At 42.0% G+C, this 20,101-nt stretch overlaps 1 protein-coding gene across 1 annotated transcript; it reads left to right on the top strand.

The window, feature by feature from the left end:
- The first annotated feature begins 6,043 nt into the window (after positions 1–6,043).
- On the top strand, positions 6,044–20,008 carry rsph14 (radial spoke head 14 homolog). The gene is made up of 7 exons (XM_055161729.1): positions 6,044–6,271; positions 9,696–9,798; positions 9,870–9,988; positions 11,146–11,474; positions 14,489–14,649; positions 15,051–15,187; positions 18,663–20,008. Exons 1-7 carry the CDS (start codon positions 6,097–6,099, stop codon positions 18,947–18,949), a joined length of 1,311 nt encoding a protein of 436 aa, XP_055017704.1. The 5' UTR covers positions 6,044–6,096; the 3' UTR covers positions 18,950–20,008.
- The last annotated feature ends 93 nt before the right edge of the window (positions 20,009–20,101 follow it).

Raw genomic sequence — 20,101 nt, 5'->3', positions numbered from 1 at the left:
TTATTGTCGTCTCTTTTAAACAAAAGGCGCAGACATTCGGAACTAATCATAAAAGTCTAATGAGAACTACATAACACTGTTGTTGTGTGAAAGAAATAATAAAATTCCATGACTTTTCCATGATTTCCATGACCGTGGGAACCCTGAGTTTAGATCCAAGTCAAAACTGTGTTATTATTATCTGTGAAATGTGGTGCAAAACTTCAGATACATGATTTTTAAAGCATAAAAGATTGGAGATAATGTCCACAGGAAGTAGAGTCACTGTTACTAATCTGCAGCTTCACCTCGATCCGTGCGCTGTGTGGATGTAAACAGACACACGTGAGGAAATACTCTCACCTTTTCATGCTTTTTTTACACTTCAAACTGGATTAACAGTGCGATTTTGTGGACTGGGTCATTATTTGTGGAGGACAATTTCCATGGATAATGTGGATGAGATACTACACTTTAAATTGACTACTTTTTGAGAGGTGAGTGATAAAGTCACCTCATGATTATTTTGTCTTGCTCCTCTGTGTTTGTCTCTCCTCTGCCCCTGACGCTCTGTTTTGTCGGCTCTTATTGTTGCGTTGCTGACGTTTGGTGGTTACGATCTGACACAGACACACACACGAGCAGCGCAGCGGCTTCAACATCGCACACGAAGACACAAAGTCGGGTCACGCCTCCCTGAACTCAAGGAGAAGCAAATCACAGCCAAAATCGGACAAATCCTCCTGTAGTGTGTGGCGGCCTTTTCTGATAAAACAATTTCATTCGTTGACTTCAGTCCTGCAGCCCTGGCACAAATGCTCTGGTGGCGGTTTCACAGGAGCGGTTGCTGGTTCAGCGCCTGGACTCTGGCGGCGAACAGCAGGATTCTCTTCTCCAGCTCGGAGTTGATCTGAGCTTCAGTGGCTCCAGGATTCTGTTTGATAAAGTCTGCGATTCCAACGATGCACTCCCTCTGGAAACAAACGCAAAGGTGGAAATAAATAAAAATACTACCAAAATCTGTTCCCTCACCAGGTCTAAACCAGGTCTGAACCAGGTCTAAACCAGGTCTAAACCAGGTCTAAACCAGGTCTAAACTAGGTCTAAACCAGGTCTAAACTAGGTCTAAACTAGGTCTAAACCAGGTCTAAACCAGGTCTAAACTAGGTCTAAACCAGGTCTAAACCAGGTCTATACCAGGTCTAAACCAGGTCTAAACTAGGACTAAACCAGGACTGAACCAGGTCTAAACTAGGTCTAAACTAGGACTAAACCAGGACTGAACCAGGTCTAAACTAGGTCTAAACAAGGTCTAAACCAGGTCTATACCAGGTCTAAACTAGGTCTAAACTAGGACTAAACCAGGACTGAACCAGGTCTAAACTAGGTCTAAACCAGGTCTAAACCAGGTCTATACCAGGTCTAAACTAGGTCTAAACTAGGACTAAACCAGGTCTAAACCAGGTCTAAACCAGGTCTAAACCAGGTCTAAACCAGGTCTAAACCAGGTCTAAACCAGGTCTAAACTAGGTCTAAACCAGGTCTAAACCAGGTCTAAACCAGGTCTAAACTAGGACTAAACCAGGACTGAACCAGGTCTAAACCAGGTCTAAACCAGGTCTAACCAGGTCTAAACTAGGTCTAAACCAGGTCTAAACCAGGTCTAAACTAGGTCTAAACTAGGACTAAACCAGGTCTAAACCAGGTCTATACCAGGTCTAAACTAGGACTAAACCAGGACTGAACCAGGTCTAAACTAGGTCTAAACCAGGTCTAAACCAGGTCTAAACCAGGTCTAAACCAGGTCTAAACTAGGACTAAACCAGGACTGAACCAGGTCTAAACTAGGTCTAAACCAGGTCTAAACCAGGTCTATACCAGGTCTAAACTAGGTCTAAACTAGGACTAAACCAGGTCTAAACCAGGTCTAAACCAGGTCTATACCAGGTCTAAACTAGGTCTAAACTAGGACTAAACCTAGGTCTAAACCAGGTCTAAACTAGGTCTAAACTAGGACTAAACCAGGTCTAAACCAGGTCTAAACCAGGTCTAAACTAGGTCTAAACTAGGTCTAAACCAGGTCTAAACCAGGTCTAAACCAGGTCTAAACCAGGTCTAAATCAGGTGTAAACCAGGTCTAAACTAGGTCTAAACCAGGTCTAAACTAAAACCGAACCAGGTTTAAACTAAGATCATATTAATTTATAGATTAAGTAGGTGAAGTGCTTTGCTCACAGACACAAATGCCACGTTTACATGAGAGCTTTAATTCCAAATAAAAATAATTTAATTCTGAATTAAAAATTCCGCTTTAAAAAGATCATGTAAACACTTGATTCCTAATGAAAATGATTATTCGAAATGAAACTTAATTCCGAGGTAAGTGGGTGGTTTATTCTGATTTTAAAGTTGCATTAACTTATTCCTCGATCATGTAAATGTTTATTCTTCTTAAAACCAGTCCTGGCTTCGGACTTTCCTCCACGTCTCTTTGGATTTGTGAGCGGGATGTGGGAGTGGGCTGAGGTAGAGCAGCCTCACACTCACTTTGTCTTCTTCCTCCTTCTCCGACACTCTTCCCTTCTCCTCCTCAGCCGACAGACGTAAAGCGTGATTAGAGAATTCTCCAGCTGATGCTTCGCAATTATCATCGGAACCACTGCGGAAATAGTTTGGATCGTGTTTGTGTCCGTGGAATAACGACAAACCGAGATGACAGAAAAGCCGGGAGCAGCCGAGGTGTGTTTTCTTCCGGTCGACGTAAATACGTTCATGTCTCTGTCCAATCAGAACCTTCCCCACCCCCAGACGCTGAGAGGAATTAAACAAAGACGATTTAACGAGTTTTCCATGTAAACCTCAATTCAAAATGATTATTTCCATGTAAACTCAAAGGAGCATATTTTAATTCCAAACTATTCAATTCAGAATTAAAAAACATCATGTAAATGTGGCCAGAGCACTACCGCCTTAAGCAATCTTGTTCACATCTCTACGTTTCATTTTAAAGGTGCACTGTGTAACTTTTCTGATGGAGGGTACACCACCTGCTCACTTTGCCTGGAATTTTCCACAGTATGGCATTAAACACACCTATCGCCATTGAAACAGTCAGGTAACAGTAAGCATGTATGTTTTTCAAGGTGTTTTTGAGGAATAAAAACACATTTAATCGAATCAATACTAGACAGATTTCAGAAGTTTGATTAACACCATACTGTGGAACATCCCTGGCAAAACGATAACATCTCCATGGAGACGAGCAGAAAAGTTACACAGTGCCGCTCTACTTTGAATCACAGAATTTCATCTCTGCGCGTGTACTTTGAAAGCGTCGATCTGGTCCTGTCCCGTGACGCGGTTGAACAGCTCCGACGCCAGCCTCAACCCGGTCACCGAGGCCAGAGAAGCGCGATCCTCCTCCGACTGAGAGGTCAACCACCGCCACAGCGCCATCTGCAGGACGGAGAAGAAGAGGAGGAGGAGGAGGAGGAGAGTCAGTGAGTGTAAGGTAGGATGACAAGAATTTCAAAATAAAAAGAGCGTTCCAGAGCCACAGAGAAAGCCCTGTCCGCCTGGTTTTAAGTCTCGTCTTAGGGCCCACGAGGCGGAGTAAATGTGGATGAGGCCCGAGATGTAACGTGGGGCCAGTCCATTCAAAGCTTTAAAAACAAATCTTAAAAATCAACTCTAAATCGAAGAGGAAGCCAGTGCAAAGACGCAGGGATTGGTGTGATATGTTCTCGTTTATTTGGTTTCTGTTAAAAGTCGTGCCGCAGAGTTCTGGACAAACAACAGACGAGAAAGACTGAAAGCGTTTTGAGAGATGCCTGACTCTGGATAAAAGCCACAAATGATAAAAACTGTATATGGCTGAGTATATGGTACAGAGGAGGACAGTGAGTATACGATAGGGTGACCAGAATTTCAAAATAAAAAGCTTTTTGGTGGTTTGTAATCAGCGTTGGGGAGTAACAGATTACATGTACCAGAGTTACGTAATCAGAGTACAAATGATGAGTAAATGTATTCAGTTACAGTTACTGTTTCAGTGAGTGGTAAATGAATTATAGTTACTTTGTTGAAATAAATGGATTACACAGAGGTATTTTCCTGTTTTCACATTTTGGACTATATCCCCCTTTTTTTTTTTTCTTCTCGGTAATTCCACTCATTGCCGGACACTAAACCAGGTCTAAAACCAGGTCTAAACCCAGGTCTAAACCAGGTCTAAACCAGGTCTAAACCAGGTCTAAACCCAGGTCCAAACCAGGTCTAATTTAGGTCTAAACTAGGACTAAACCAGGACTAAAACCAGGTCAAAACCAGATCTAAACCAAAACTAAACCAAGACTAAACCAGGACTAAAACCAGGTCTAAACCAGGTCTAAAACAGGATTTAACAGGACTAAATCATGCTGCGTGGACCGTATCTCCTCCTCGTCTTCTATCAATAATATTTTTAATTTGGTTAAGTAAAGTCTGGGCTTTTTATTTTCTTTTAGCAGACAAAACATCTTATGTGAAGATTTCCTCGTCTTTGCTTCTCTACAGCAAATCAAGTAATCTAAAGTATTCAGATTACATTACTCACTTTAAGTAACTTAATGGATTCCGTTACAAACTACATTTTGGGGTGTGTAATCTGTAATCTGTAGGGGAATACATTTTAAAAGTCACCTTCCCAACACTGTTTGTAATAATAAAATTGTGAATCGAGTGCGTAATTAAGGAAAATTGTTATGCAGAGACCCTTCAAGACTAACATGTGAGCCACTATAGTCAGATTTACGTTGTGTTTTGGTCGTTTTTAAGCAGATTTTTTATGTTTTACCTGAACAAATGACAATGTATGCCTGACTTTACTGTTGGCAGGGATCAAATTGGTCAAAAATAGGGACAACTGCGACATTTCTTGTATAAAGCTGGGACAAATCAATGGTTTTGGATAAATTTGCTGGGACAGTGGACACAGGGCTCAAAACTAGGACTCACCCTGGTAAATAGGGACATCTGGTCACCCTAGTATATATAAGGTACAGAGGAGGACATATTTAACATAGACAATATCATCCTTTAAAAATAAATAAGACGTCCAAGACCATTAGGCAAAATGATGAGCAGTTTGATCATGTAGCTTCATAATTATCATAAAACGGATTGTATTAAAGTAGTGAATGCATGTCGGAATTATGATATTTATATTAGATGTATTTAAAAATATTTCTTCTATTTTTACCTGTTGAAAAAGCTCCGCGTTGGACATTTCTCCTCCAGAGGTCAGTGAACCCGACATGACGCAAAAACGGCCCTAAAAAATCTCTAAAATCCACAAAAACTTTTAAATATCAAAGCCACAAGGACATAAAGCTCTTTACACGGTTTAATATTAAAGATTTATGTGCTGATTTAGGGGAAAAAACGTAAAAATTCGCAGTTTTGTCAGATTAGCTGTAGAGTGTGTGTACTTCCTGTTTATGATCCTCTCCTGCGCATGCGCCGCTTCACGGGCTTTTTCTAAAGTTTATTTGTTTTTTATTTTGTGTTTTAAATTAATATTAAATGAAATTATTAATAAATGTATGACTTCATTTGTAAAATTATACAAAATATTTAATAATTCAAACATTAAACTTAAAAAAAAAAAAAAAAATGCAGCCAAATTAACTGTATTTATTTATGTATTTCTTAATATTTTTTATTTATATTTATTATTTTAAGCTTTGTCAAAAATGATAATATTTAATATAACATTTTTATTGCTATGGTAACTGTCCTAACGGTTCATCGGGCGTTATTTATTGTATTTTAATGTATGATTTTGTGTTTATTTATCGATTTTTTTTTATATATATATATATATATTTCGTGTTTATTGGTTTGGATTTGTTCATATAGGCTATTTCTCGTTTATTCTATTTTTTATTTAATATTTTATTTTCTAGTCGTCGGTTGTCGGTTGCTAGGCAGCGATTAAGTTGTGCGTCGTTGCTGCGGAGTTTTACCAGGTCATCCCTCCGGGTCATCCCTCCGGGTCATCTCTCCGGGTCAAACCCCCGGGTCAAACCTCCGGGTCATTACTTTCTACCTCCCGGTGCTTCTTGAGTCAGTCCGTCCATGGCCCTGGCCGCTGCGGACCGGAGCCGGGCCCCGGTGGTGTTCGGGCTTCGGGCGGTGCCGCGGCTGTTTGAGGAGCTGCAGAGGCCGGAGCCGGAGCACAAGACTCGGGCTCTGAACTCTCTGTGTGACCTGCTCCATGAACCAGAGCGCCTCTACCAGACCGTCACCTCAGGTATCACTTTTATCAAACTCAACAACTCTTACACAGGTTATTTATTTATTTATCGTGAAGTGGCTATTTTCGGTTTCATATGTTTTTATCACGTGGAAACAACTATAAATAGTTCATCCAAACAAGACATGTAAACACACTTTTTTCATTTTTATGCAGATAAAACATAACTTACAAAACTAACTAACAAAAACAAATCACTCAAGAAATATGAGTATCATCATACAATATAACAAACATGTCAAACTCAGGCCCGAGGGCCAAATTTGGCCCTTGATATAATTATATTTGGCTCGTGAGATCATATCAAATATGTATTAGAGCTGCCCGCTGACTACAGGGTACAGGCCACAGACTACAGAAACATTATTTATTTAAAATGTTATTATTTTATATTCTGCTTGTTCTGAATTCAGTGTTTAAGCAAAACTATTATTTAACATTTATTTAAATAAAAAAAGGTTTAACATTACATATCTCGAAAGAAGAGAAAACATGCCGATGTTGCTGAAATATTTTAATAAATATTTAGTTTGGCCAACGACTTAGGCCCAGTTTTAAATTTTGGCCTCTGTGATTTTGAGTTTGACACTCCTGCAATAATAATAGAATGATAATAAATATACTACTAATCAAATCAAATATACTACTACTATTATTCTGAAGTAGCTGTTTTAATAAGGCAGTGTTTTGTTTGTTTGTTTTTCTGAAAATGCTGTAATGTAACGTTAGAGATGTAATCTTTGGCCTATAAAAAACTGTATTCTTGAATTGTTTTTTAAGAACAGTTTACTCCACTGCAGTTCTCTGTTCTTTAGAAACAAAGGTACGTTTGCTGGAATTAAAAACACTTGTAATTGATTAAATAATAGTTTAATAAATTAATTAAAATTTAATTCCACACCTTCCACCAGAAATGTTACACAATGCACCTTTATTTTGTGTTTTATAACCAGTGGGTTGTTACAGGATCAAATGTTTAGTGACAAGATACATTAAAACAGACAGATACTTTATTAATCCTGAGGGAGATTCAAGTTATGCTGCAGCTGCTTGTCTCAGTCAAATGTCTCAGTGCAGTTTGACAGGAGGAGGTTTGAGGAGCCAAAAGTGTCCTTCCTCTGTGTCCTGCAGCATCACAGCGGCCTCCAGGGGGCGCCACATGAACACAACAGGAAAGGCCTCACTCTTTCTCCACTCTGGTGTTTCAGTCGGTGATGAAATGGTCCATTCTTCTGTAACATTTGTTGCCCCATATGGTGTAAAAATCCTGTAGCATCTCAAATGTCCACAGCTTGCTCCTCAGTTTACGTCTTAGTTTGTTTAAATCCCACGATATGATGTTAAAGGGACAGTTTGTTATTTTGGACATAGAGCCTCATTTCCTAATAAACCAGACTGGAGGTGTGGAGACAGTTTTTTAAATAATTCATCCAGTCCTTGTATTTGCAGAGGTCACTGGTGCTAGACTAGTGCATGTCAATGGTCATAGTTCTCCTGCCACTAAAAACAGTCTTACCCACTCCACAAAACACCTGAAGAAAATCTATTATTACACCAGACTGTCCATGTGAATGTCTGTGCTGATAGAATAATTTTAGAAGTAAAACCGACAATGCATTTGAAGGATTTAGGTCTGAGCAGCAGCAGCGAGTTGTACTTCCTGATAGAAAACTTGGCAGCGATGAACTGATATCACTAAGCACCTAGGGCTCGGTATCATTCAGAAGTTGCCGATACGGTGCATATCTCGATAGATAGGCCACGGTACGATATATATCTCGATACAGTTAGATTTCGATTTGATACAATTCAATACGATATATTTCAAATCAATCCAATACGGTTCAATAAAAACACGAAGACTAAATCATGGCTGTGATACTAAAAGTCTTTGTTAAAACACTTCTTGTGCAAAGTTCATAAGAAACACAAACATTTTAATCAGCAAAACAGCGAAAATGTCAAATGTGTCGCAAAAACAAGTTTCCTTCCACGAAACAAGCAAAAAATTATTTTGTTGTAGCTCTACAGTTTAGAAAAATATACGAAAAAATATTCTTGGTGACATATCGATACATCAGCTCACAATATCGATACTGTATCATCACATTAAACCAGGGGTGTCAAACTCATTTTGGTCCGGGGGCCGTATCCAACCTATTTTGATCCCAAAGTGTCCGGATCAGAAAACTCATGACATATAAACCCCAAAAATATCAGTAAGTTCAAATATTTGTGCAGAGAAACACAAATCTATTACAGAAATCTTTTTTAATTGATGAACTCTTTCCTTTTACAAAATATTATAATATTATGAACAACCTGAAACTTTAAGAAAAATACAATTTCAACACAATGTTTTAACATTAACTTGTATGTAAATAGGAATAAGTCAGTTTTTGTTGTAAAATCCTGCACTCGGCTCCACTTTTCTCATTTTTGACATTTTTCTGATGAGGGTGTCACGGTCAACAGTCAAAACGATCGTCCTTTAAGAGCGTTTGGAAAGAAGCAAGTCTTCATTTGTGCTGCTCTGGTGGGAGGGGCCACGTACAGAGACGCTGGAGACGCTGCTGTGATAAACACCACAGAAAATTAACAATCTTTTAATAGAAAATATAATTCAAATATTTTAGTATAAAATCAGCCGAGGGCCAGATTAAAGGTCTTGGAGGGCCGGATCTGGCCCCCGGGCCGTATGTTTGACACCTGTGCATTAAACGATACAGTATATTGATATTTTGATATTTTTGCACACCCCTACTGGCACCTGTCTTACGGGCTCTGTAATAGTTTGTTTACCTGCAGTTGCCATAGCGACACATAGAGCACACGAAGAAGCCTGTTCCAGATGTGGCCACGTTCACATCATCACAACAAACTACAGCAGAGTAAAATTCCGCTGCTGCTGAGAAAATAGTCCCTCAACATGCGACGATTCATGTGATACAAGGTTACTTTTCCTTCCAAAATTATTCTATCGACACAGACATTCACATCGACACTCTGGCTCACTAGGAAATGAGGCCCAGTGTCCAAAATTCCAAACAGTCACTTTAAAAACTGAGCTCAAAAAACAAAAAGGTTAAAAAGCTGCACAGTGTATGAGCTAGGCAGCCACAAGAGCAACCGTGCATAGATGCATAGATAGATAAAAGGGAAATTCAAGTGTTGCAGCCATCTCAGAAAATCTCAAAAAATACAGCACAACATGAGGATGAAGACGAGAAAAAAAGAGACAACCCTCAGACCATGTGACATGATAAAAAAATAAAATAAAAACGACTCAAAAAAGAAAACATCAAACCATAAAATCATGATCAGTGAGAATTCCACTTTGTTGGTCACAGAGGCCAAGGGCTCAGACTGGCAGCCACAGCTCGCCCCGGGGCAGCTCTGACTGATCCGGTCTGTGTTTCAGGTCTGCTGGAGCAGCTCGGTCCTCTGCTACGAGACTCAGACTCTGGAGTGAGGACTCGAACCTGTGACCTGCTGCACCTGGTGTCCGCCCACGCCATCGGACGGTAAACCACTGCCCCACACAAAGACTCCCACAGACCTGAGCTTTAATCCTTTGTTTGTTTTGTGTCCTCAGCCGGGCGCTCCTCTCCTCCTCGCTGCTCGGGCCTCTCTCCCTGCTCCTCGATGATCCGGACCCCGACTGCAGAGTCTCAGTCCACCGAGTCCTGAACCGCCTCTGCCTCCTGCCCTTAGGTCTGTCACAAGACCTGGTTTAGTCCTGGTTTAGTCCTGGTTTAGTCCTGGTTTAGTCATGGTTTAGACCTGGTTGAGTCCTGGTTTAGTCCTCCGTCCCGTCAGACCTGGTTTAGACCTGGTTTAGTCCTGGTTTAGTCCTGGTTTAGTCCTGGTTTAGTCCTGGTTTAGTCCTGGTTTAGTCCTGGTTTAGAATTGGTTTAGAATTGGTTTAGTTCTGGTTGAATCCTCATTCATACCTGGTTTAGTCCTGGTTTAGTCCTGGTTCAGACCCGGTTCAGTCCTGGTTTAGTCTTGGGTCAGTGCTGGTTTATTCCTCCTTCAGACCTGGTTTAGTCCTGTTTGGTCCTGGTTTAGTCCTGGTTTAGACCTGGTTTAGACCTGGTTTAGACCTGGTTTAGACCTGGTTTAGACCTGGTTTAGACCTGGTTTAGTCCTGGTTTAGACCTGGTTTAGTCCTGGTTTAGTCCTGGATCAGTCCTGGCTTAGTCCTGGTTCAGTTCTGGTTTATTCCTCCTTCAGACCTGGTTTAGTCCTGTTTGGTCCTGGTTTAGTCCTGGTTTAGACCTGGTTTAGACCTGGTTTAGTCCTGGTTTAGTCCTGGTTTAGTCCTGGTTTAGTCCTGGATCAGTCCTGGCTTAGTCCTGGTTCAGTTCTGGTTTATTCCTCCTTCAGACCTGGTTTAGTCCTGTTTGGTCCTGGTTTAGACCTGGTTTAGTCCTGGTTTAGTCCTGGTTTAGACCTGGTTTAGACCTGGTTTAGACCTGGTTTAGTCCTGGTTTAGTCCTGGTTTAGTCCTGGTTTAGTCCTGGTTTAGACCTGGTTTAGACCTGGTTTAGTCCTGGTTTAGTCCTGGTTTAGTCCTGGTTTAGTCCTGGTTTAGTCCTGGTTTAGTCCTGGTTTTAGTCCTGGTTTAGACCTGGTTTAGACCTGGTTTAGACCTGGTTTAGACCTGGTTTAGACCTGGTTTAGACCTGGTTTAGTCCTGGTTTAGTCCTGGTTTAGTTCATTCGACTCCTGCATGTGTAATTGTCTTGGACAGATGTTTTTCAGAGTTTCACAACAGGAAACACCTGAAGGACTAAAGTCTTTAAAAACACAATAAACATTCAGAAAATACGACAAATAAATAAAACATTTGTTTTTGTTTTTTCCAGGAGCCGAAGCTTTACTGAGTTTGGTCCCAAAACTGATCCTCAAACTGAGAGGGAGAGTCCAGGAAACAGACGAGGAGCTAGGAGGCAAGGGAGGAACTGAGGAGCTAGGAAGGAAGGAAGGAACTGAGGAGGGAGAAAAGAAGGTTGTAACTGATGAGGAACTAGGAAGCAAGGAAGCACAGGTACAGGGAGGGAGCAAGGAAGGAGCTGAGGAGACAAGAGTGGAGCTAGGAGACAAGGAAGCAAATGATGAGCTAGGAAGAACGGAAGAAGAAGAGAGAGGGAGCAAGGAGGCAGAGGAAGGAGGAGACGAACAAGGAGACACAAAGGTACAAATGAGAGAAGTGTTCTGTGTTCTGTGTTGTTCTTTGGTGTTTTCGTCACAAATCTCCAAAAGTCAAATCCACAACACAACATCTGGGAGGGCATCTGACACAACACAACATCTGCAGATTCACTTGAGACATTTGGCCGGTCCTCATCTCAGTCTAACATCTCACCGCGCAAACAAACGTCCAAACAAACGTCCAAACATGGTCTTTTTAGGGTCCTTGAACATACAAAAGTAGGTGAAGGTACGACTGAGTATAAGGGTCACATAAAAAAAAAAAAAAAAATGCTGGCGCTACGAGAATAAAGTCGTAACATTTCAACATTAAAGTCGTAATATTATGAGAATAAAGTCGAAGTCAGAAAAAGTTGTAATTTTACGAGAATAAAGTCGAAGTTAAAATAAAGTCGTAATATTAAGAGAATGAAGTCGTAATAAAATCAAAGTCAAAGTGAAAAATGCGGCAGAAGAAGAACCTTGTTTTTCAATAAAACCAAAAATAAGAAAAACGAACAACAATTTTCTTCATTATTTGCGCCTCCGGACTGAACCAGGACTAAACCAGGACTGAAACCAGGACTGAACCAGGACTGAACCAGGACTAAACCAGGACTAAACCAGGACTAAACGAAGTCCGAGACCAGACCGGGACTGAGACCAGGACTTAGACAAGGACTGAGTCAGGGACCAAGACTGAGACCGGGATCAGACAATAACTGAGACCAGGATTGAGACCGGGAACAGGACCAGGACTGAGACTGGGACTGAGACCGGGACCAGACCAGGACTGAAAACTGTTTAGTCCTGGTTTAGTCCCGATTCAGTCCTGGTTCAGTACTGGTTCACTGTCTGAAACGCCATTTTCCATTTCCGTGACTTAAACCAGGACTAAACTAGGACTAAACCGTTTTCAGTCCTGGTCTGGTCCCGGTCTCAATCCTAGTCTTTCTGGTTTGGTTCCGGACCTGATTTAGTCCTGATTCAGTCCTTGTTCAGTCGAATGAACAAATGATACACAGATTCTTCTCCTTTACAAAATGCTCCAAATTCTCCATTCTCCACTCAGTCATACTTTCCAAGCAGCCGATTTTCTCATAATATTACGACTTTATTTTGACTACGACTTTATTCTCGTAAAATTACTACTTTATTCTTCTAAGTTTACGACTTTATTCTCGTAAAAAATATGACTTTATTCTCGTAAAATTACAACTTTTTCTGACTTCGACTTTATTCTCATAATATTACGACTTTAATGTCGAAATGTTACGACTTTATTCTCGTAGCGCCAGCATTATTTTTATTTTATTTTTTTAAATCTGACCCTTATACTCCGTCGTATGAAGGTGCAGAGACGCCAGATGACTTTTTTTCCCCAAACATCTTCAGGACGTCCAGTTTTGACGTTTGTTTTTCCTGTAGTGATGCAGAAAAGTGGAGTCACTGTGTGAACGTTCATGTTAGTCTTTGGTCAGTCGATGTGATCGCTTAACCAATGATGTTTTATGTCGAGAGATTTGAACCACCAACCTTCAGATCAGTGAACAAACGCTCGACCAACTGAGCTCCAGTCCCATCCTTTTACACTGTTTTTATGGTTGAATTCAAAGGCTCATAGAATTATATAAATACCTAAATTAGTTAATTAAACAGACAAAATATCATGCGCTCAAATAAATAATTAGCAGTAAATGTTTATTATTTTCATTAATAAAGTCATTTTCCTGCGTCTGTGTTACACGTCCCCATGATGTCCACAGAAGTCTCCTAGTCCACGGTCAGGGTTGGGAAGTGTACTTTTAAAATGTAATCCCCTACAGATTACAGATTAAATACACCAAAATGTAGTTTGTAACGTAATCCATTAAATTACTTAAAGTGAGTAATGTAATCTGAATACTTTGGATTACTTGATATTGTCATGCTTTTTAAAATGACATGAATGTACCAACCACATCCTGAAAATTCTTGTTTCTCCTCTTCAAATTGTCTGTTGAGCCCAAGTCTCCATGAAGAGACTTTTGTTTGCTGAAGAGAAGAAAAGACGAAGATGTTTTATCTGCTAAAAGACACAAAAAGACCAGTCTGTCCTTAACCGGATAGAGAAATGATTTTTATATGAGATCACTGCTGCTTTAAATTATGGCCATCTACTGTTTAGACCGGTTTAGTCCTGGTTTAGACCTGTTTTAGACGTGGTTTAAGACGTGGTTTAGACGTGGTTTAGACGTGGTTCAGTCCTGGTTCAGTGTGGTTAGACGTGGTTCAGACCTGGTTTAGACCTTGGTTTCAGTCCTGGTTTAGACCTGGTTAGACCTGGTTTAGACCTGGTTCAGTCCTGGTTTTAGACGTGGTTTAGACCTGGTTAGTCCTGGTTTTAGACGTGGTTTAGACCTGGTTAGACTGGTTCAGTCCTGGTTTAGTCCTGGTTTAGACCTGGTTCAGACCTGGTTCAGACCTGGTTCATTCCTGGTTTAGACGTGGTTCAGACCTGGTTTAGTCCTGGTTTAGACCTGGTTTAGACCTGGTTTAGACCTGGTTTAGACCTGGTTTTAGTCCTAGTTTAGCCCAAAATGTAAAAGCAGGAACGTATCACCATGTAATCCATTTATTTCAACAAAGTAACTGTAATCCAATTACCACTCACTGAAACAGTAACTGTAACTGAATACTGTTACTCATCATTTGTACTCTGATTACTTAACGCCAGTACATGTAATCTGTTACTCCTCAACACTGTCCACGGTTCAAATGTTTCACTGCAGATCGACGTCCAAGTGGGTCAGAGTTTAGACGACCAAATACTGAACGGAATTTGTACGTCATTTAGTCCAGAACTGGTTTTGGACCGACGGACGCAACATAGACACGACCTGCACGTCCATAAAACCTCATGTTTAGTGGAACTACTGGGACACAGGAGGACGGGAGGGCATCTGACTCACTCAGGAGGACGGGAGGCATCTGACTGTGTCTGGAGGAGGGCATCTGACTCACTGGTTTGTGTCTCAGGAGGAGGAGTTGGTTCTGCTCTTGTCCACTCTGGCCCGGTGCATTCGCCTGGATGCCCTCCCGGCTCTGGCCTCCGGGGCCGTGGAGCTGCTCCGGCACAAACTCACTCACGGATCGGCTCATGTGCGCAGAGAGGCAGCCGCCGCCCTGCTGGCCCTCAGGTGAGTCTAGTCCTGGTTCAGTCCTGGTTTAGTCCTGGTTTAGTCCTGGTTTAATCCTGGTTCAGTCCTGGTTCAGTCCTGGTTCAGTCCTGGTTCAGTCCTGGTTCAATCCTGGTTTAATCCTGGTTTAATCCTGGTTCAGTCCTGGTTCAGTCCTGGTTCAGTCCTGGTTCAGTCCTGGTTCAATCCTGGTTCAGTCCTGGTTCAGTCCTGGTTCAGTCCTGGTTCAGTCCTGGTTCAGTCCTGGTTTAATCCTGGTTCAGTCCTGGTTCAGTCCTGGTTCAGTCCTGGTTTCAGTCCTGGTTCAGTCCTGGTTTAGTCCTGGTTCAGTCCTGGTTCAGTCCTGGTTTAGTCCTGGTTCAGTCCTGGTTCAGTCCTGGTTCAGTCCTGTTGTGTTTCAGTGTTCCTGTGGAGGGGAAGCAGCAGATCTGTGCTCTGGACTTGCTCTCTGACCTTTTGCCGCTGCTCCACGACCCCGACGTCGAGGTCAGGACCAACGCGGCGGGAGTTTGCATGAACACGCTCATCATCACCGCAGGTACGACTCCCTCTGCCGCCGCTGTGCCAATGAGCAACGCACCACACACCCACACCGTCTGGAGATTTATTTCAAATACTATGAATCTCCATTAGAGTTTTACTGATACTGCAGCTGATGTCATCAACAGTCCCTGGGAGTGTGATGCTAACTGGAGGCACTGCTCTGTCTGAAAAGAGTCCCCTCACACTGGGACTTAAGAACCGTGCCCAAGCACAGATCACCGCTAAAGCGCGGTACGTTTGTCCTGTGTGAGCACAATCGAACCGTGTCCAGGTGTGGCCCGGTTAGGACTTCGGCCCGGGTGGAGGAGGTGGACCAAAACACGGCACAGAGCTCATGTACACACACGACTTTACTGTATGATCCCAGTGTGTGTGTGCTGATGTCCGTCAGGACAACATACTGACCTTCAATAAACACAGCACTAAAGTCCTAGTGTGAGTGTGCTCTTAAATTAGACTTGACTGTATTTTATGACTGCATGGTACACTGCATGGTACATTCCGCCATACACATACATGTATGACCCCCCTGTTACGACCCAGCTCATTTGTGGTGAGGGAAGTAACAAAAATAAAACCAAGATGTAAAATGGAATAAATTCAATAATGTTTAATTAACAGGAATGTAAAGGTAAATTAACAAAACAGACTAAAATATACAGAAAATAACCTAAACTAAGAAACAGAACAACAAAATAAACAGTTTCGTGCCAGAAAAGGAGTCACGCAGGCTTACACAAAAACGAGTGGTAAAACTTAGGGACACACACTAAACCAAAACACAAGTTCCCCAAATTAAACCACATAAACCCACAAACAGAATTGAGTGACCAAATAAAAAAAGGCACAAAACAGAATGAGACTAAACTACATACACAAAACCAAAATGACATTCTGGCCACCAAGGCCAGCAGCCCCGAACAGGTGCTGGTAATCTCCTTAAATAGGGGGCGGTGGCTGCAGGTGAGGTGGGCGTAGACTTGCTCCACCAATCACAAACGAGGGCTCCCACAGCAGGAATCCAGGTGTGTCAGCAGACTTATTTAGAACATACAGAACAAATTACAATCTAAGGCCTGGGGCCGTAACACCCCCAGCATGATGTCACTGCAAAGTATCAATAGCCCCCTGCTCTCCACCTGGTTTAGACCTGGTTTAGTCCTAGTTTAGTTCTAATTTAGTTCTGGTTTAGTCCTGGCTCCTCCTCTTGGGCTACGTTCAGACTGCAGGGCTTAACGCTCAATTCAGATTTTTGTGTGAAATCTGATGTTTTTACGAGGTCGTTCACATTTCCAATTAAATGTGACTTGTATGTGACTCCAGTGTGAACATTAAACGGTCCAAAAGTGTCCCGCATGTGCACTGGAGACACGATGACGTCAACCGCAGCGAGCGTCTCTGTGTTTATGGAAGTTGTCCAAACATGGACGCAGCATCGAGCACCTGGAGATTTTAAAGTTCCTCTCGTACCGGAGCCACAACATGAACAACTTACTTGTTTTAAGGAGGAGATTGAGAAGGAGAAGGACGAGGTTTTTGGTCGTGGTGTTTTGTGGTGAGTGGAGATGTGCTTCACTTCAGTGACACAGAGTTCATTAACAATTTTCTCCTACTTCAGCGCAGAATAGTGACGTTTGTGTCTTGTTGATAACGTGTAGGTGGATGAATGCACTTTGACTGTTCAGACTGAAATCGCATGTCAAAAGATCAGATATGTATCAGTTTTAGGAGCACATATCCAAGTGTCCTGGGTCACATTTGAAAAAAATCAGATCTGTGTCTGTGGGGAAGCTGGCCAAAGTGGTCGAAGTAGGAGGCAGAGGACACAAAAAAAAAAGGTGTCTTACGCAGACAAAATTTATTTAAAAAACAGACTTCTGGGTTTAACCAACAAAAATACAAATAGACAAAAAAGAAGTAACTCAAAGCAAAACACCAAATACCTGCTCAGAAGTCCTCCCACTGGCCTGGATCCCACCACTGCCACCAAATGTGGGGAAGCTGGCCCAAGTGGTCGAAGTAAGAGTCCAGTGCAAAAAATTTACCTTCACCAAACAAAATCTTTATTGCGTCCTCCGTGTTGTGGGCAAAATTAAATACATATTTACAAAAAATAACTGTACTTAACTAAAACAAAAGCAACAGAAAATAATGCAACAAAAGAAAATAACCCACAGGCACCCGGCTGCACTGATGGTGAACCTGTAACTGATTACACTGCCTCCACTTTTATACCGCCCAGAGAGGAAGTCCCTCCCCCTGGGTTTACACCAACTCACAGGTTAAATTCTTACAATTTCCTCGTTTTCCTGGTGTGCTGCATTAGTTTATTCTCAGAGATCTAAATCCCCCTTTAAACTAAACAGTGCTCCAACTCAACTAGAAACACTGAAACCAAAATTCTACAAATCAATTTGATAAAATAAAAAGAACCAATTCTGAGGCTTCCCTCCACATGGTCTGGGCCAACACCTCCCCCTGAACCTATAAATATGGCTGCCGAAAGACACGCCTCCTCTTTGTTCCCAGACCATGTGGAGTCACAGGTAAAGTTGGTAAGTTTAAACAAAAGGATATAACCAAATAAAATAAATTTAAAGTAACTGTGTGAATGTGATCAATTAAACTAAACAAAGACTAAATAAAACAAACCTGGGATTGTCTCATTTAGCTGTTTAGTTGAAAGATGGATGTAAATGATATAAAGTGGAAAAAATGTCGTTCAGATTGTCATTAAAAGATCAGATACAGGTCACATAGAGGCCAAAAAATCGGATTTGGGTCACTTCAGGCTGCAGTCTGAACGCAGCCTTAGTCAGGAGGTTGTGGGTTAGATTCCTGATGTTTGATGTAGTTTCACATGGTTTGGACGCGGCCGGTTCCGTCCTGTGGTTTATTATTGTTTTGTGTTTTTGAAAATCGTCTGAACCTCCCACCGACTCCTCCCACTTCCTGTTTGGTCTCTGTCTTCTTCCTGTTTGTCTCCGGATCAAAATGGCGTCCTTTGTTTTTGTAGTTCTTATAGTCGGCGGAAACACTTCTTAAACATCCGAAAACGAAAACAAATCTTCTAAACCTCAAACCCGTCGCCTGCTGTAGGGCTCAATTAAAGCTGCAAGCGACATTAAAGGCCCTGGTCCTCATGGAGATTAATTGCAAAGTGACGTTATTTGTGGTTGTCATGGAAACCTATAACGCTCTGATCCGTGTGAGATGAGGAAGTTTTTGTTTTCTTTCTGCACGCAAAAAATGCACTGGTAATTTTACTACAACAATAATCACCAACAAAACAGAGTGTCTGAGGATAAGCACGACGTAAACAAAATAAACATTTGATACAGACCTGCCCCAGGAGGACGGGAGGGCATCTGACACGCAGGGACACTGAGATATAGTCCTGGTTCTGTTCAGATACTGGTTTAGTCCCGGTTTAGTCCTGGTTTAATCCTCTGTGTTGTGTCTGTGTCCAGGTAAAGTCCAGGCTCTGAAGCTGGGTCTGCTCCCGGTCTTGTTGGACCTGGTCTCTCCGGAGGATCTCGGTCCAGACTCTCTGGACCTGAACCAGACCCTGGACCAGACCCAGGGGAAGGCTTTGGTCCTGTACTGTCTCCGAGCCCTGACGGCGCTCAGCGAGGCCCCGGCCGCACGCTGCCTCCTCATGGAACAGCGCCCCCGTCTGGAGAGGAGGAGAGACACAGACCCCGAGCTGAGACAGGCCACAGAGACGGCGCTCAGGGTCATCAGCTGGACCCCGTAATAAACCAGAAACCTCTGACCGGACCGGAGCTAGGCCAGGTTTAGTCCAGGTTTAGTCCAGGTTTGGTTCAGGTTTAGTCCAGGTTTAGTCCAGGTTTGGTTCAGGTTTAGTCCAGGTTTAGTCCAGGTTTAGTCCAGGTTTGTCCAGGTTTGGTCCTGGGTTAGTGGTGGTTTTATACAGAACAGAGATGCTTATTGTGTTGGTTTCATGATTTTGTTGAGCTCAGACTTGCTCAGCTGCAGGATAAGTTACAGTTACAGAACATTACACTGGTATCGGTTGGTATCGGTTGGTATTGAGCATTACTCGATACTTAAAGCCAATGTATCCATATCGATATCACTGATATTAGTCAGTTAGCTCCAGGGTTTATTCTAGGGATAGTTTTGGTTTAATAATTACTCCAACAAGAAAATAAAACTACATTCTTTAGAATATAACCTTTAAACCATCTCTATGGAGCTGCTCTTGTGGCTGCCTGGCTCACACACTGAGCAGCTTTTGAATCTTTTTGTTTTTTGAGCTCTGTTTTAAACATCATTTCATTTTAAGGACACAAATGTGGTAAATGAGACATTTTTTTCTGTATTTTTTTCCCATGGAGTCTGTGAAAGAATCTATGAACCTTTGAGATGCTTCAACCTCGTGGAGTCAGTCAAGACAAAATCTGCCCACAGCAGTGAAGCTGAAACATCACAGACTCTGAACTTTTACTACATCTGCTACTGCACTCAAGTGTGGAGAATGTTTTATGTAATATAACAGTGACAAATAAACTCATTTAACCCAGGATAAATCCAGAGGATCAAACCCAGTCAATGAAGGACCCTGGTCTCTGAGCGTGTCCTTAATGTGGACGCTCTCATTCACAGCAGCAGGTCACCTGTGGGTGCTTGTATGGGTGCTTGTATGGGTGCTTGTATGGGTGCTGTGGGTGCTGTGGGTGCTGTCGGTGCTCTGAGTGTTCTGCTCTAGTGACTCTGAAAGAGACTTGACCCTCACTCGCCTGAAGCCCCTTCAGTGTCTGACATCAGAGCTCAGTCTCTTAAAACCACAGACTCATCGACCTCAGAAAGATTTCCTGTGTTCATGTTGTAAAATCTGATAATCGTTTATTTTGTACAAAAATAAATGTTCTTTTATCTTTAACTT

The sequence above is a fragment of the Boleophthalmus pectinirostris genome, unplaced genomic scaffold (genome assembly GCF_026225935.1).
Source record: "Boleophthalmus pectinirostris isolate CB_2022bp ecotype Guang Dong unplaced genomic scaffold, ASM2622593v1 HiC_scaffold_4, whole genome shotgun sequence".
Taxonomy (NCBI): Eukaryota; Metazoa; Chordata; class Actinopteri; order Gobiiformes; family Gobiidae; genus Boleophthalmus; species Boleophthalmus pectinirostris.
This window is presented reverse-complemented; position numbering and strand designations above follow the sequence as displayed.